The sequence below is a fragment of the Lytechinus pictus genome, chromosome 5 (genome assembly GCF_037042905.1).
Source record: "Lytechinus pictus isolate F3 Inbred chromosome 5, Lp3.0, whole genome shotgun sequence".
In the NCBI taxonomy this organism is placed as follows: domain Eukaryota; kingdom Metazoa; phylum Echinodermata; class Echinoidea; order Temnopleuroida; family Toxopneustidae; genus Lytechinus; species Lytechinus pictus.
The window spans coordinates 2062854-2081660 of NC_087249.1; the positions used below are offsets into that span (position 1 = coordinate 2062854).

The following is an 18807-nucleotide window of genomic DNA, read 5'->3' on the forward strand; positions in this document are numbered from 1 at the left end:
TTTTTGGAACCCCAAGTTCAAGAGCCATGCATGTACGTGAGTAAAGTACTATCATAGAGCTATTACAGAGCTCTATGGTACTATCGTCACTTTTGGTTATGACAGTAAAGGCCACCAGGCCATCACAATTATTTTTGTTTCGATGGCTGTTGTAATGGTCTGTTATGATTTACTGAATTACAGTTGGGCTGATTGGGATGTAAAGGTATGGAGAGACTGAAAACCTGCGGGTGAGCTAGCGTAGTGAGCTATAAAAACAAACTGCTTCAGTCGCTTGAAATAATCATCATATAATTATCACATTTTAGGAAAATAAGGGTCACTTATTAATAACGAAAATACAGTAACTTCAGTAGAAAGGAAAGATGTTGTAGTTGTTATATCAAAACGAACAAATGAGGCTTAAACAGTCGACATTTTGTTTAATGAAAATTTATTTACTCACTGGATAGATGTGATAAAAATGGTTAAAGATGTGATCATGATTCGGAGATAAGTGCTTATAATATCATTATGCAGGCCATTACAGACCACAATACACAGAAACATGGAAATATATAACACGACGATATAAATGAAAAGGAAATCATAGAAAGGAAAGATTATGAAATACGAATAATATCAGTAAAAAAATTACCATGCTGGGGGTGCACCTGTTATTCTAGTCATATTTGACTATTTTCTAGTCGTATTTTATTAGAACAGAGTTCTGACTAGAATATATTTCAGAAATATGACTACACATAATTATCAGTTGCACCCGGCTGACTTCTGGTCTAGTCAATTTGACTTATGCCTATTTGTTTTAAGAGTCTAACATCCTATGAAAAATAGATAGAATTGTAAAGATGGGGAAACATGCACTCTAAAAAAATATTAGGTAAAAGTGCTCCATGATGGTGATTATGTGTGGCAAACCAACATTGGGCATTTCTTTTGCATTTATCCAGTGTGATGAAAATTTTGCCCATTCTAAAGTAATTGCTGCTGATTTCTAAATTTTAAATACTGGACAATATGCTTCCCGCATTGGGTAAAATACTGCCCCAAATTGGTTGGACACATAATTAGAAATTACAATTTCATATTACAAAAGAATAAATGGAGAGATGACGCCATCAACTCACTCATCGTATTAATGAAAACATGCATAGACAGGGGCCGCGGAACGGATTTCAAAGTGGGGGGGGGGGGGGGGCTGACCATGCAAATCATATGGTCATTTTTATTTTGTACACGGTTTTGGAAAAAAAGTGGGGGGGGGGGGCTAAAGCCCCCCGCTTCCGCGGCCCCTGATAGATATGTTTCACTGAAATAATGCAAAAACTTTGTTAGGTGAGCAATGCACCAGCGCCAACGTTGGTTGACAGGATACCGCGCATGTACGCATGCGCAAATAATAGCGCGCGCATAAATTTTGTAGGCGGTTGATCGATCCAAGACAGAACTAACGTTAAGACTGAGTATTTGATCAGCTAATTAGACGATTTAGTCCTAAATCCGCAAAGGTAAGTCTACGCAAACCATTTTAAAGAATTTTTTGATACGTATAGCGTGGTGAAGACACGTTTAGACTGCCTCAAAAATAGTAAAAACTCATTAATGACTACCTTACCAGATTACCTGTTGGACCGTGGCGTTATAAAAAATTTATCATGAGCCAGCGCGCCACACGGTACCGGTACGTACCGGTACGGTAACGTAATAATACGTCACGGTCAGGTCGCCAGGCCTTGCAAGCAGGCAATTCGTTCATGCATGCCAAATAAATCACGTGCCGGAAGTTCCATTTCCAAGACTTCTCTTGCCTGCTGAACATTGTGTCTGTCGAGGCATTAGGCCTAGGTGTAACTTGTTATATATCATTTAAGAGGGAATTACATGAGCAACACGAGAGAGAGAAAGTTAGGCCTTGTAAATTATGACTTATGTTAGATCTAGGCTAAGGCTAAGTCTAACGTTAACGTTAGGCCTATTAAAATTAAAGTGTAACCATGGTAACAGTTGAGTTAGACTCTACCGTTAGACTAGTAACAAGTTACTAGTTAGATCTAGATATAATTGTTAGATCTAACAAGTTAGGCCTAGATCTAGCCTAACTGTTGCAGTCAGTGTGACCAGGCAGATTTCACAAAATCATGAAAAGCCTACACTGGCTACAGGACAATCGACAAACAATGAAAGATCAACAAAGAAGGCCACACATTGTCTAGACATACCGGTAGTCTCATAGTCATATACTATTACTAACTTAATTAGGCCCGTATTCTGAACTCGGGTTTAACTTAGACCATGGGCATGGTCTAACTCTGACTCTGTGCTAAAATTATGGGAAGCCAAAAAAAAATTGTATTTAGGCCCTGTCCTACTAGTACTATTATTAAGTTGTACTTGTAGGCCTACCGGTATGTTTCTTATGTTTACTGTGGTCTTTCCTGATTCATCGATGGTGAAGACAATCATCTATTTATACTTCCTAGACAATTATGAACGATATATAAATAAGAGGCACATGAGCTGAAATATGATAATTGATATCTCTACTGTTAGTGATTTATGTAACAATGGCTATCCATACTTAAACCACAACTTTAAACCTGAACTGAAGTTAATCCCGACTTAAGAATACGGGACATAGGGTCTAGATCTAGTGTCAGACTTGTGAAAAAATATAAAGAATTGGAAGGGAGGGTGAACGAAAGAATGAAGGAGAGAGAAAAGAGTGAATTGAGAAGGAAAGAAAATGAAGGAAAAAAAATAACAGAAATAATAAAAGAAGGATGAAAGAAAGAATAAAAAAGATTTAAAAAAAGGTTTCCGTCATTCTTTGAAATTAATATAAAAGAAAGAAAGGAAGGGAAGATGAATAAATGTGTGAAAGACAAAATAAAGGAGAGAATTAAAGGAAAAAAGTAAGAAAAAGGAGGAGGAAAGAAATATGTTTCCTTCATTCTTTGAAAGAAAGAAGAAAAACAGGAAGGGAAAGAAAGAATAAGGGAAAATAATTACACTGTAGAAGGAAAAAATGAAATAAAGAAAGGAGGAGAGAGAAGGAGGGAAGAATGAAGGGAGGAGAGAGCAAAAAAAGAAAAACATAATGGATGGAGAGAAAGAACGAAAAGAACAGGAGAGGAAGGAAGAAGGAAGCCAGGAAATTTTAAGGAAAGAAAGAATGAAGGAAATAAAAAAGGAAAGTAAGAGAAAGAAGGAAAGAAAGAAAAATGAACAGAGAGAGAGAGAGAGAAATGTTAAGGAAAGAAAGATAGGAAATAAAGATAGATGGAACGAAAAAGGGCAAGCAGGAAGGATAGGGTAGAAAAGAAAGAAAGAGGAAAAAAGTTCAAACTTCAAGCAAACAAAAAAATCCAATCATCTAACAAAAATCATCATCATCGCTGTACGGAAGAAGTAGGTGGTCCTGTACTCAGTGGCGTACCTAGGATTTTCCACAGGGGGGGCAAAACCGTCCGCCAAAAAATTTGACAAGCAAAAAAAAAAAAAAGGTCTTCGATCACAAATAAAGGATTTCGTACCAGAAAAAAATTGACAAGCAAAAAAAAAAAAAAAAAAAAAAAAGGTCTTCAAGCTCGTCAGGGGGGCATTGAAGGTCTTAAAGCTCGTCAGGGGGGGGGGGGGCAAAAAGGTTTTTCAAGCCCGTCAGGGGGGGCAAGGATACGTTTTTGCATGGGTTGTGACTCGTCAGGGGGGGCAGAGTGCCCCCCCTGCCCCCCCCCGTAGGTACGCTAGTGCCTGTACTGTATGAGTAGTAGTGCTTCCGATCATTTCATCGAGATTATTTAACTGGTCTTTAAAAACAAATAAACGTGTGTTTAGTTTTGTTATTTGGTGTTTTTTTAAATGTATTCTAAAAAATTTAAAAAGTAAAATGTTTTAGAAATGAAGAAAATTTTAAAGTTAAACATACCTTGTCAAACTTAGAAATTACCCGGTAGATGAAACATCGCGGCATCGTACACACCAAGACTCAAAACGAAAGCTGAAACAACTAGTTCTGTTAAATGAAAACTCAATAACTTGTTCCTCCGATTACATCTCCAAATCATTAATCTGAGAATCCATGATATAATTATAAGAATTTCCCGCCGATTTTGTGATTATTTTGGTGGAAAAAATGTTTATCATGTGAGATCGTTTGCACCATTGAGAATTTGCTCCGATCCTACATGCCTAGTAGTAGTAGCCTGCCACACACAGGCAGAAAGCCAGTTCGTTTGCAATGTATTGGGTTAGCAAGAAAATCACCGCAGAACTTGCAAAACTTTACAATTATTGATTTAATTGTTGTCTCTGCTTCGTCATCTGTTAGATCTAAATGCCATATTTGACATGGGGCCTAGCCGCCTAGAGCTAGAGAGTCTAGATCTAGGCCTACTCAGGAGATTCCCTTTCAGAAGACGTTTAAGGTCTACTTTTGTATGGATAGAGTAAACATTTTTCAAGTTGTGACCATGTTTAGATCTAACGTTAGATAAGGCCTAGACCCTAATATAGTCTACCTAGGCTTAGCCTTAGGTTTAATGTAAGGTGCATCATGGGGCTATGATGACATTGACAAGACATCGAAATATTTTTCCCTTCTGTCTCTGATATAAATTTAGGTATGTTCATATTCCATCAATCTATAGTAGCATAAACATAAAAAAACTTCAATTAAAATCGATGAAAATATCAAAGAAATGGTCAGTATAGATCTAGATCTAAAAAAAAGGCAAAGTGTAACGTTAGGCCTAGACCTAGACTCTATGTAGACTAGGATCTTAAACTAAAGTTTATGCATCACATGAATAGTCAGTTTTTAGGACAATACTATTAGACCTCTACGTTATATCTTAATTCGTCTAGACCTCTATTAAAAGCAGATCTAAAAAGCAAAATTTCACAATTTTTTTGATGAATTTAGAATCGAAGTCTAAAGGCTAAAGCCGTCAGTAATTTTTTTGTTTAGTCTAGATCTAGATCTACTTTTGTGTCTACTTTTTGCTGATGACTCTAATATATTTGATCTCATTACAAATACAATTCATTTCAATTGATATGACGCAAATAATGAACTGAAAATGTTTCAAAATAGATTAAAATGAACCGACTACCAAACTGTCCTCGGGGCCAAGCCGGCCTTGGAGAAGACAACACAATACTGTACAGAACGTAATATAGACACAACCAATTATTAGAGTCATCATTCCATATTGTAATAAGTTCATATGTATTTTTTATTTCCAGCATTGAATAATCATGAAGAACTCATCGTCATCCGTTTGTCTCATTTTCTGGCTATCCATCGCATGCTGTGTAATGTGGACAATCAATGCACAAACTAGCAGCAGCCAAACATCTGATGCAGCAGGTATGGATGTGATTTTTGGGTATTACTAGTAAATCTTTGCACGCTGAATTAACTTTTGGGGAATAATGACTATTGTTTCCATTTTATTTTATTTTTAATCAAGATTCATATAGATGTTACGTCCGAGAACTTTTGCAATTTATTAGCCTCTCTAATATGAAGTTAGGGGAGGAAACTAATTAGTACGATTGTTGAATTTAATTGTGCGCATGTGCAAAATTGGAAGATCAGCGTGCAAAGGGTTAATATACAAGATAAAAGAAACAAGAGTGTCGCTAATGCGAGCACATAGTACGACCGCCTGTAACACGGAAAATGGAGTTATTGTTCAACTTACCTTCCACTTTTCTTGCTTGAACAGTTCAAGCAAGAAAAGTGAAAGGTGGCGACTTCACCTTTGACCTTCTGACCTAAAAATAAAAAGGGTTCCTTGGGTCCATGCTAGTATCATACACACCAAATTATACGAGCCTAGGTTAAGTTAAACTAAAGTTATCGCGTTTACAAGGACTTCAGAAGGGTAAGATGAATACATGTCACTGTGACCTTGACCTTTGACCTCAAAATCGATAGGCTTCCTGGGATCCATGCTAGTATCATACACACCAAATTATACATGAGTCTATAAAGTTAAGCTGAAGTTATCGCATTTACAAAGACTTCAGGAGGGAAAGATGAAAAAAATGTCACTGTGACCTTGACCTTTGACCTCAAAATCAATAGGCTTCCTGGGGGGCGTTTCATGAAAGGACTTGTCAGACGTTTTATCCGACAAGTCCCATTTTATCCGACAGTTACCATAGTAACAGTACCTCTCAGCCAATCAACATTGAAAGATGTCAGATCTGACAACTTGTCGGATGAAAATGTTGATGAAACACTCCCCTGGAATCTATACTAGCATCATACACATCAAATTATATGAGCCTAGTTTAAGTTAAACTGGAGTTATCACGTTTGCAAGGAAAAGTTAACGGTCGAACAGATATCGACAGACGAACGGACACCGAGCGTGATACCATAATACGTCCTGTCTAGGACGGGCATATAAAATTGAAGGAAAGATGAAAGCAAAGAGGAAAGGAAGAAACAAAAAAAGATGCATGAATAGAAACAAAGAAAATGAGAGAGAGAGAGAAATAAAGAAAGAGCGAAAGACAAAACAAAAACACCTAAACTTAAAGGAAAAAGAAACAAAGCGAAATATGTGGAAATGAATTTTCTTTAAAGACTTTAATTGTTCCTTATGATTTGTAAATATTGTGATTGTTAAGCCAATAAAAGCAAAAATAAAACACCAATCATAATATCAAGGTCTGATTAATATGGTACATGTATTTAGTTATCTTGGGTACAATGAAGATCAACTTTGCTATTATAATTACTGACATATTTTATCCTCTAATCCTTGATTTTGCTAGCATTTATATTGGATACCATTGGCAGTTTCAAATGATGACAGAGATAAAATGGAAATGAAAGAGCATTCATAGTCTGCATAAATATAGTGTAATTACAATTTACATTGCATATACTTGTAGTTTATATGAAGTTTAATCAAATGTTTTCCGACACGTTTTGAAATGATAACGCAATTCACATACGCTTGTTTGGAAATATCATCATAAAACGATATTTTGTTTTATCTAATGCCCTTCAACTTGTCACATACAACAAATTGAAAAATAACGCACTGATTCGTAGTTGACAGAAATCGTAAAACAGAACATTTTCCCTTCCATAACCATGTTTATTTGATGATAAATAGAAACAAATTCCTAATGTAGCTACATGTAGATCATAATTGAAACTCTTGATTTTGATCTTCATTATTATCATATTCTCATTCTAGTAACCTTGGATGTGGAGGTGACGTCAGCAGACACCCCCGAACAAACAGAAGGTAAATAAACTTTAACTGAACGTTACTATGGTCATTTACTTAACGTTTTACAGTATCTTTCTATCTTTCTAAGTCTTCCTATTCTCTTCTTCATCATTTATCTGATTGATCCTCGTCTGTTTAACCCCCAAAAGAACTCTCAATACAAGACTACCATGCAATATAGATTTTCTACTTCTTTTGGGGATACCCGTGTATACGAAATTAAAACCCTGTTCTCTTATACGGACTAAAATTAAGACTAATGAAATTCTAACAATCATTTTCTAATTTTATTATAGAGCCTGAATCAGAGGGCACACCATCACCTTCTCCCGGTAAGTATGGGTTGGTAATCGGGGGGAGGGGGGGGGGGGGGGTAGGAGCCCTGTCTGGATTCCATGCTAGGGAAGGGGGGGGGGTATACAGCAGTTGCATACATGAAAACCCCTGGCGGAGGTTTGAAACCACCTAATTTATATCTATCCTACCATGGAGATCAGTGGTATACCGTGGGTCACGACATTGGGAAAAAAATTTGGCTCATGACCGCCTCGATCACAAGAATCCCCGTTAAATTACGAGAACGTTTTTAGGCTAAAAAATACCCATTAATTATTCCTGCATTCACACCGCCCCGAAACATACCCTTCGGGATAAATTCCTGAAGTTAGAAGCATGCGCAGTATGGTCTAATAAGCAGGCAAGGCGCGATATTCAAAACCACTAGCCCAGCAGCCACCCACGGCGCCCGCGCCCAACGACACGCTGGGCTAAAAGTTCCCGTAAATTGCTTTCACATTGCCAAAATACCTGCGACCTTGGAAAAATCCCCGCGAAAGTTCTCGTAATTTCGCCAAGTACCTACTATTTAGCGGGTATTTTCTTTCGGGAAAATTACGCGTAGTTTGCTTTCACATTACCAAAATACCTGGTATTTTCTGATCGGGGTAAATTTCCCGATCAGAGAATACCTAACCTGGAACTGACGAACTTCGAGGCGGTCTGAAACCACCTACTGATCAAAGCGAGAGCTGACATTTTTGATATTCAGACCTGTCACCTACATTTTAAGGACTATATTTTAGGAATCCTTATGAGTGTACATATCTCACCATAGACATCTAATGTGAGTGCAAAGCGCTTGCTGATTTTGTTAGAATTACATCTAAACATATGAAGCAATTTATGCATCTTACTAATCAAATATTGAAAACGCAAAGCGCGAGCTGAAAATTTAAGAAATTCAGACCCGAAGAGGGCATTTTAAGGCTTGTTTGTAGGAATTCAAGAAAACCATACGTATTTCCCGAACCAAATGATGCGAAGCGCGAGCTGAAATGTTTGTATATATTGACCTCAAACGGATATATTAAGGACTATTTTTTTAAGGAATCCATGTTTCTGTTTCTCACCATTGTCATCTAATGCGAGTGCCAAGAGCTTGGTGATTTTGTTAGAATTACATTTAAACACAGGAAGCACTTTTTGTAGTCATTGTAATCATGATTATACCCATCTCACTAATCATATATTTCGAGCGCGAAGCGCGAGCTGAAAATATAGGAATTCAAGAAAATTTACGATATTCATAACTGAAAGCAATTGAGTCTTGGAACTCTTGTTGGAATGCTCCCCAGGGAGTGGAGAAGGTGCATACATTGTATGCGGGCATGCAAGGATCCGATGACCGGGGTAATAATATGTCTGTAAAGCGCTTAGAGACGTCGTTCCGAAGTATTAAGCGCTATATAAATGCGGAATATTATTATTATTATTATAAGACAGGCATTCTAAGGCTTGTTTGTAGGAATTCACTAAGACCATACGTATTTTACTAACAAAATGAAGCGAAGCGCAAGCTGAACATTTTTGATATTCAGATCAGAAAAAGGGACATTTTAAGGACTGATTTTAGAAATTCATGAAGAGCAGACATATATTTCACCAATCCACTAATGGGCAACTCCAAGAAAATGTCACCCTAGAAGGCAAAATTTCATTTTTAATGTAAGAAGATATCTTTGGTGGGGTAAGAAATCCCAAATGTTGAATTTTAAAATTTCATAAAGAAAAATTCATAATATGCATATTTATGCTAATTTGGGGTACCTAATTTGCATAATTGGTCAAATGGGTGTTTACGTATGGGACAATTACAAAAACTCATAGAAAATAAAAATTAAAAATTTGTGAGATTTAGTCATAGGTAGGACATGGACCCCCTAACATCTTACTGCTGTTGGGGGAAAAAAGTGGTGTCATCTAATTAAATATGCCAATTAGGTCTTGTCCAAGACCTTTTTTTTTTTTAAAGTTATTTCTCATAATACAATACTTGTATCATTGCGTCTCTGGGAAGTTCTAATTTATTAAGCATGAAAATGTTATACCACAAAAAGTTTCAAAAATATAGTTTACTTTTTAATTAAAAGTTAATTAAAAAATTGTTACGTATGGGACATTTACACACAATGTCAATGGGGAGATTTGTGTACAAAGTGAAAGGAGAAAAACAAATTTATAGAGTGCTCTAAAAAGTGATTATTTACCTTTCCTTTAGTTTTTGAAGACTGATTTGTTATGAATACTGATTAATGAAAACAAAGTGAAAAAATTGTGAAAATGAAAAAAAAGATTAAAATAAAAAACAATAGAAATACATTTAAAAAATCACGAAACCATGAAAAACAAGAAAAAATGGTTGAAATGGCTAATTTCCTTTTAAGTCATATCAAATATGTCTCAATATAACTCTTTTCTTATTTCCATATATTAAATTATTTTAATTTTTGAAATTATAGGGAAAATTGTGTATGTAGATAGAGTCTGTAATTAGAGGGTTTTAGCTTATGACATGAAACTTGCCTTAGATATACTAGAGTGTTGTGACTTCTATCACACTAAGTTACAAGTTGTCAAATGAAATACTTTCAGAGAATTCTCAACTTGAATTTTTTTTTTAATTGTCTTTTTTCTGCGTCCCATACGTAACGGCACTTCTTTTTTCTCTAAAAGGTCATGGTCATATGTCACCATTTTTTGCATGATTATTTTTCGCCTAGATGTCTACCATCATGAGGGTATTCAATCTAATCAAAGTAATTTAACATTATTTTTCAGGTCATTAAAGCCTCTGAAATGTCCCATACGTAACGCGCGCGAATTGGACTTGCCCTAATGCCAACGTAAGCAATGACAGGAAATGCTTTATATTAAGACCTTAAATGGGGCAGTCATGAAAAAGAAGCATATGTCACTACATAAAACAATAATAACTCGAAGTGCGAAGAAATATATTTGGTGTATATTGACAGGATTATATATCTCGTTCCCACGACGTTTCTCTCCCTTTCTCCTTTCTACCGGTTTTTGTCTCACCTGCGTATCAGAGTGAGACTATACAGTGCGTATAAAAAAAAGTTTACACTTAGAATAAATCCTGTAAAATTATACATTTGTAATATCCTGAAGATTTGTCCACATTTTAAACATTGGTACAGATCCATTAAGGCAAATGACGATATAACTGTCGAAATATATTTCCGCTTGAGTGAGCACCACTTACTTTTGAAAAGTTAGTGAAAAATTATTTGCGCAGAACTTTGAAATAGTTACATGTACCGGTATGCGAATACAAGTAGACCTTAATCATGAAGAAAACATGGAATTTAGCCAGTAAAATTGATTTGAAGATATCTTTTACCTTTTTTAACTTGTTTCCTTGCCCAAAACACTTCGAAGAGTGCAGTGCGCCCCACCCCACTCCCGCACACAACGAGGCCATCGTGACGATATTTGCTTTACACTGAGCTGTGATATACATGAAATGGCTTAGGCTTGATTTTTATTTTGTTAATCATTGTCAAGCTTGGGAAAAGTGTAGAGAAACAAGTATTAAACGAAAAATGAAATGTAAACCCACTTTAAATGATAAAAACTTAGTGAAAAAGTGCTGGAGATGTCTGATATAAACTTTTGTTCAGATTCATTTATGTCTTAGTCCTCTGATCCAGCTGTCACAAAAAGGGTAAAGGTTGTGCTTTTTGTCTCGCCTGCATAGCAGAGCGAGACTATAGGCGCCGCTTTTCCGACGGCGACGGCGGCGCACAGTGGGCCAGAATGGCTTAAAAGTGCGCCAAAATTATATTCCGAGTTATATTTTTACTTTAACATGTTGATTAAGGGTAATTTTTGGCGTGTAATCGACTGAACATAATTCAAAGCCGATGTGATGCCCGGATGTGATGTCACCTTGATACCAAATGTTGATTGGCTACTTAAAACCTATCTGTGAAGAGACAAATTACGCTAAACAATGTGTAGTATAAACTTTGGTTTATGTGCTACTTTCAGATTGACCAGAGTGAATGTTGGTTTATGCTTCTCACATGCCTAAAATGTGTGTATGAGATGCCGAAAATAGTTTTATGGCATCAAAATGATCATTAATTAGATTTATAAAAAAAAACTTTAAAATCTGAAAAATATTAACCGTGCTTTATCAAGCTGTGTTGACTTGTGTAAAACGCAGAGTATATAACACCACGAATGTATTACTATGAGGAGGGTTTTTGGCTGAAATTATTGTACAAGTAGGTTTTATCTCTGGAAGAGTTGTGGGTATAGCCCTTATTTGCGTTAGCAACCTTTATTTTGTTTACATTATGCCCGGAATTCATGTCATTTTCATGGAATGGGAGGGGATTCGTCCTCGCTGTGCAAAAGCGAACGGCAATGTACACCCATACGGTGCGCTACGACGACTGCGCGGTATAAAAATGACCGTTTTTGAACAGGTTTTTGGGGTGTTGTGTCAAGTAAAATCGGCTCTAACATGAAAACGGGCAAAAACGGGCAGCTAAATTTGGTATCGACTTAAAGCTTAGACATCGGGAAAAATGATGCTTATAGAATTTAGACGGAAATCCACGGAAATCTAAACGTTTCTAATGTAAATGCGAAAAACATGGATTTTCAGCCTATTTCGAGGAATAATTATCCTATAAACCTCCTGATGTGTGTCTTTTATCTACTTTGAACCCTTTTACACGAAAAAACAATATATCAGGATTATGTGGGAGTTATTTCAGATCCCTACATGAAAAACCTCCTGTGAAATGGCCTGTTTTTCAACTAGGTTGTGATATACGCGACATTTCGCAAAATGTCACATTTTACGATTTGAGGTAGGAAATTAACAACCTTTATGCAAATTCCGTAATGAAATATTTTGCTGAAGTATTGTTCAAAGTGTTGTCTTTCAGTTGGGCATGACAAAAATTAAGAATCTGAAATTGCCCAAAATGACTTTTGGCGCACTTTTGTTTCGCCCCGGCCCACTGTGCGGCGGCGGCGGCGGCGTCAACATCAAATCTTAACCTAAGGTTAAGTTTTTAAAATGACATCATAACTTAGAAAGTATATGGACCTAGTTCATGAAACTTGAACATAAGCTTAATCAAGTATTACTGAACATCCTGCCTGAGTTTCAGGTCACATGACCAAGGTCAAAGGTCATTTAGGGTCAATGAACTTAGACCATGTTGGGAAAATTATTTTCAAAATCTTAACCAAAGGTTAAGTTTTTGAAATGACATCATAATTTAGAAAGTATATGGACCTAGTTCATGAAACTTGGGCATAAGATTAATCAAGTTTTAGTGAACATCCTGCTTGAGTTTCAGGTCACGTGACCAAGGTAAAAGGTCATTTAGAGTCAATGAACTTTGGTCAAGTTGGGGGTATTTGTTGAATTACTATCATAACTTTGAAAATTTATGGATCTAGTGCATGAAACTTGGACATTAGGTTAATCAAGTATTAGTGAACATCCTGCCTGAGTTTCAGGTCACATGACCATGGTCAATGGTCATTTAAGGTCAATGAGCTTTGGCCGTGTTGGGGGTATTTGTTGAATTACCATCATAACTTTGAAAATTTATGGATTTAGTTCATGAAACTTGGACATTAGGTTAATCAAGTATTAGTGAACATCCTGCCTGAGTTTCAGGTCACATGACCAAGGTCAAAGGTCATTTAGGGTCAATGAACTTTGGCCAAGTTGGGGGTATTTGTTGAATTACCATCATAACTCTGAAAGTTTATGGATCTAGTTCATAAAACTTGGACATAAGAGTAATCAAGTATCACTGAACATCCTGTACGAGTTTCAGGTCACATGACCATGGTCAAAGGTCATTAAAGGTCAATTAACTTTGGCCGTGTTGGGGGTATTTGTTGAATTACCATCCTAACTCTGAAAGTTTATGGATCTAGTTCATAAACTTGGGATATAAGAGGAATCAAGCATCACTGAACATCCCCTGTGAGTTCCAGGTCACAAAACCAAGTCAAAGGTCAGTTAAGGTCAATAAACTTAGGCCATGTTGGGGTAATTGTTGAAGTGCCATCATAACTTTGAAAGTTTATGGATAGAGTGAATGAAATGTGGACATGGGTGTAGTTGACAGTCTTAAGTCTCCGTTCAAATGTCATTAATGGTCAATGAACGTGATATTATGTCATTATATGAATGATGTTTTTGTGAATGATTAATTTATAGTAGTTTTCAAAGTTAGCACTGCTGCTATATTAAATTGCGTAATGCAGGCGAGACTGCCAGAGGCGTTCCACTTGTTTAGTGTTGAAATTTCAATTTGGGTGGAAAAATTGTTACAAAATGCTTGGAAGTATCCGTTTTATTTCAATTGACTAAAAGTGCAAGGGAAATGTATGAGAAATGTTTCGCAGGGTAAGTTTGATTTCGCCCTTTTCCCCTTGACACAGGGTGAAAACAAGCATTTCTGCGCAAACAGATTTCTGCGAGCTTTACAAAAATGGACAGTGCTCACTCTAGTGTAACAACCTGTCATAACTTTTACTTTCATTAGATAGATGAGAACGAAAACCAAGAATATATGTGAAAAAATTACCCACGTGTTGTATATTTTTTAATTCCCAGGGCTTTTTCAAAGTGTAAACTTTTTTTTTATACGCACTGTATAGACGCCGCTTTTCCGACGGCGGCGTCAACATCAAATCTTAAGCGAAGGTTAAGTTTTTGAAATGACAGCATATCTTAGAAAGTATATGAACCTAGTTCATGAAACTTGGACATTAGGTTAATCAAGTATTAGTGAACATCCTGCCTGAGTTTCAGGTCACATGACCATGGTCAATGGTCATTTAAGGTCAATGAGCTTTGGCCGTGTTGGGGGTATTTGTTGAATTACCATCATAACTTTGAAAATTTATGGATTTAGTTCATGAAACTTGGACATTAGGTTAATCAAGTATTACTGAACATCCTGCCTGAGTTTCAGGTCACATGACCAAGGTCAAAGGTCATTTAGGGTCAATGAACTTTGGCCAAGTTGGGGGTATTTGTTGAATTACCATCATAACTCTGAAAGTTTATGGATCTAGTTCATAAAACTTGGACATAAGAGTAATCAAGTATCACTGAACATCCTGTACGAGTTTCAGGTCACATGACCATGGTCAAAGGTCATTAAAGGTCAATTAACTTTGGCCGTGTTGGGGGTATTTGTTGAATTACCATCCTAACTCTGAAAGTTTATGGATCTAGTTCATAAACTTGGGATATAAGAGGAATCAAGCATCACTGAACATCCCCTGTGAGTTCCAGGTCACAAAACCAAGTCAAAGGTCAGTTAAGGTCAATAAACTTAGGCCATGTTGGGGTAATTGTTGAAGTGCCATCATAACTTTGAAAGTTTATGGATAGAGTGAATGAAATGTGGACATGGGTGTAGTTGACAGTCTTAAGTCTCCGTTCAAATGTCATTAATGGTCAATGAACGTGATATTATGTCATTATATGAATGATGTTTTTGTGAATGATTAATTTATAGTAGTTTTCAAAGTTAGCACTGCTGCTATATTAAATTGCGTAATGCAGGCGAGACTGCCAGAGGCGTTCCACTTGTTTAGTGTTGAAATTTCAATTTGGGTGGAAAAATTGTTACAAAATGCTTGGAAGTATCCGTTTTATTTCAATTGACTAAAAGTGCAAGGGAAATGTATGAGAAATGTTTCGCAGGGTAAGTTTGATTTCGCCCTTTTCCCCTTGACACAGGGTGAAAACAAGCATTTCTGCGCAAACAGATTTCTGCGAGCTTTACAAAAATGGACAGTGCTCACTCTAGTGTAACAACCTGTCATAACTTTTACTTTCATTAGATAGATGAGAACGAAAACCAAGAATATATGTGAAAAAATTACCCACGTGTTGTATATTTTTTAATTCCCAGGGCTTTTTCAAAGTGTAAACTTTTTTTTTTATACGCACTGTATAGACGCCGCTTTTTCGACGGCGGCGTCAACATCAAATCTTAACCAAAGGTTAAGTTTTTGAAATGACAGCATAACTTAGAAAGTATATACCTAGTTCATGAAACTTGAACATAGGGTAATCAGGTATTATTAAACATCCTGTCTGAGTTTCAACTCACATGACTAAGGTCAAAGGTCATTTAGGGTCAATGAACTTTGACCAAGTTGGGGGTATTTGTTAAATTACCATCATAAGTTTGAAAGTTTATGATTCTTATTCATAAAACTTGGACATAAGTGTAATCAAGTATCACTGAACATCTCGTGCGAGTTTCAGGTCACATGACCAAAGTCAAAGGTCATTTAAGGTCATTAAACTTTGGCCATGTTGGAGGGTAATTATTAAATTGCTGTCATAACTTTAAAAGTTTTATGGAAATAGTTTATGAAATGTGGACATACTGTAGGGGTAATCAAGTATCACTGACAAGTCTTAGGTCACATGATCAAGGTCAAATATGAACGTAGTATTCATTATATGAATGGTATTTTTGGTGAATAATTATTTTATATTAGTTTTCAAAGTCAGCACTGCTGCTATATTGAATCGCGTAATGCAGATGAGACTGCCAGAGGAGCTCCATTTGTTTTTTGCCAGCCGATTGGGGGCGGGGACACGTGCCCCCCATGCCCACCCCCCCCCCCCCCGTAGTTACGCCACTGATGGAGACATAATATTTGAAATAATATTCATGTTTGGGAAAACATACAAACGCTTTTTAGGATACTCTGAGCCTGTCTGAGCAGAACTCTTAGGCCACTAAATACTTGTTTAGGGTCCATTTTATAAGTCCATGTACGAGCAATTTGCCCGCCTCTGAAATAAATACCCCACCTCGCTTCCCTATAAGTTTCTGAGGAAAATGTGGTAGATCTGTCTCAAATTATTTTACAGGTTTCGTTGACATGGTCACGGTGATAAGTCGGGTGATAAGGTGGATTTGATCCCCTGAATTTCTTATTTTAGCAGTGGCAGATGATTAATTGTAGCGACTCAGTCTACTCAAATCTGCCCTTGTTTAAATTTTCTTCCATAGTTCCTGAGCCTGCCCCTGGTGGTGGCAACGAGACCAAGGTCACAGAGAAACCAAAGAGTGGTAGTGTCATCAAGACTGCTTCTATCACCCTTCTCACCATGGCTATCCTAACAACCAACCTTGTTTAATGATTGTCTTCTTACGTCTCAGAAGATACCTTCATCATTCTATGGTTGAAGGGAGTGCATTAGCATGACTACATGAGGTGGCGGACATCAAAGAATTGTTACATAAAACCTCGGCTTTTGAGGATTTGAATTCACCAAGGGAGACGGACAATCACTAAACTTTAACTTTCTTTAAAATCCTTGCCGCCCATTACCAGTTGACTTTTTTCAATTCTTGTTGCAATATACTTTAGTTAGTGAATTATTTATAGTTTTGATGTCTTTTTGATTGGGAAAATGTTTGTCATTTGACTGTAAATATATGTTGTAACGTGAGAAAACTCTGCCTGAATGACGCCTTTAGAAAAGCAGACCATGGTAGGGAGATTTCTTACAGTAGTGACAAAGTCCTGGACCCAGTAACCTAAATCTTAGCGATTGATCACGGTTCTGATTCATACGATTGATTGCATTGATTATTTTATATGATCAATTGTAAAAATCATTCCCACCATCAATCTCAAAGGTTTGTGTTACGGGGCCCTGAAAACTTTTATTACACGATTATTATGATAAAAGTAATCTGATATCCGATTTTGTTTTTATTTTGAATAAGTTATAAATCCACGATCTTACATTGAAAATAAGAAGTTTTTTACGGGTTTTTTACCTAATAAATTATTGTGAATCTGTAAATTAGATGAGTGCAGACCACGCATATTAATATAAATTAATTGCATCCATAAATGGTAAAATGGTAAAAAATAAAAGAAATATTGATGCATGTTAATGTTAATCTTCTTAATGAATTAAGTCGATTGATCTCTAGTCACAAGCATCGAAGTTGCATCATTCGCGGATTTAATACACAAAGATAAAATTTTCATAAAATATATTCATAATTTTATTAAAAAGAAGAAGGGAAAAAAAATCAGCGGTCAGATCTAGGAATTGACTGTGAAATTGATCTTCTCGGGGAAAATACTATGCAGCGTGGTTTTGGAATTTGAGTCAAAGACGATTTTTGATCACATTAAAAGTGCGTAAAGAACTTTGCTGTTTGCATGATATTAAGTATCAGTGATGTTTAATAATTTCATTCCTTTTAACTGTTCGCGATCCTAAGATGTAATTTTTGTTACGGATGAGAATTGTGTCCAGAATGATAAAAAGCTGTATGATGACAGTACTCTGAAAACGTCTTCCGATAGACCAGAACTCCACGATGTCGAACTTCGTCGAGATTATTTGATAGTAAAATTTAAAACTGACTTTTTGTTCATAACGGATTTTATAATAATCTATATTGTTCTCTGTGACTACATGTATTATGTAAAACAATATGTATTACGAATTTTGATTTATATATTATCTGTCTGTTTCACTTCATTCAGTTTCTTCGAGAAGGAATACACACAATACAAGTTTATATGAAACGTTTCATCATTTTATTTACGTCTTGTGTTCATAAATTTTAATCGGTAAGCAATTACTTTAATTGGAAACAAAATATATATTCCATTTAAAACAGTGAGATGAACATGATCAAGAAAAAGAAATGTGAGGCAGAGTGAAAGAGGCTGTAAGGATGATAAAAAATAAACGAGTGAGAAAGAAGAAAGATACGATGTGGGGGGGGGGGGTGGTTAAAAAGGGGGCATTACGTGAAAAACATGAAAAAGGTCAGCAGTGGCTGATTTGCTAGCTTTGACCATTTCAGTATTAAAATTAAATGGTTTTGATTGGCTGCGAAGCATTAGTCTTCCTTTTACTGCTGTCCAGTGAGAGAAAGAAGGCTGGAAGAGAAATAGTATTCCAGAGTACCACGATCAATGGATCGAGAGGGAAGGGGGGGGGGGGGCTAAAGAGAAGAGAAGGGCTGGTAATAATCGGCGGCGTAATGAGAGAGAAAAACAAATATCGGGTAAATGAAGATCTATATAATTTTTCCCTTCTTTTTCTTTCCCTAACCTTTCTCCTTTGGGGGGGGGGGGGGGGGGGGGGCTCATACCCCCATCTGTACGCCATGGGTGATAATGCTGAGAACAACCGGAA

The 18807-nt window shown here is 36.4% G+C and overlaps 1 protein-coding gene across 2 annotated transcripts; it reads left to right on the forward strand.

Annotated features, from left to right (window-relative positions):
* The first annotated feature begins 1422 nt into the window (after positions 1-1422).
* LOC129261945 (uncharacterized) lies at positions 1423-18180 on the forward strand. 2 transcript variants are annotated; one of them, XM_064099357.1, is made up of 5 exons: positions 1423-1508; positions 5245-5368; positions 7221-7271; positions 7553-7588; positions 16646-18180. In XM_064099357.1, the coding sequence occupies exons 2-5, from the start codon at positions 5257-5259 to the stop codon at positions 16771-16773; spliced, it is 327 nt and encodes a 108-aa protein (XP_063955427.1). In that variant the 5' UTR covers positions 1423-1508; positions 5245-5256; the 3' UTR covers positions 16774-18180. The 2 variants fall into 2 exon arrangements, with proteins under 2 accessions (XP_063955427.1, XP_054755941.1); XM_054899966.2 differs by lacking the exon at positions 1423-1508 and having other exon boundaries at positions 5177-5368; positions 16646-18179.
* Positions 18181-18807: the final 627 nt, after the last annotated feature.

Coding starts and splice junctions, on each gene's coding strand:
- LOC129261945 (XM_064099357.1), top strand. CDS start 5,257: ATGAAGAACTCATCGTCATCCGTTTGTCTCATTTTCTGGCTATCCATC. Junction 7,272..7,552: donor CACCCCCGAACAAACAGAAG/GTAAATAAACTT, acceptor ATTTTATTATAG/AGCCTGAATCAGAGGGCACA. Junction 7,589..16,645: donor CACACCATCACCTTCTCCCG/GTAAGTATGGGT, acceptor TTTCTTCCATAG/TTCCTGAGCCTGCCCCTGGT.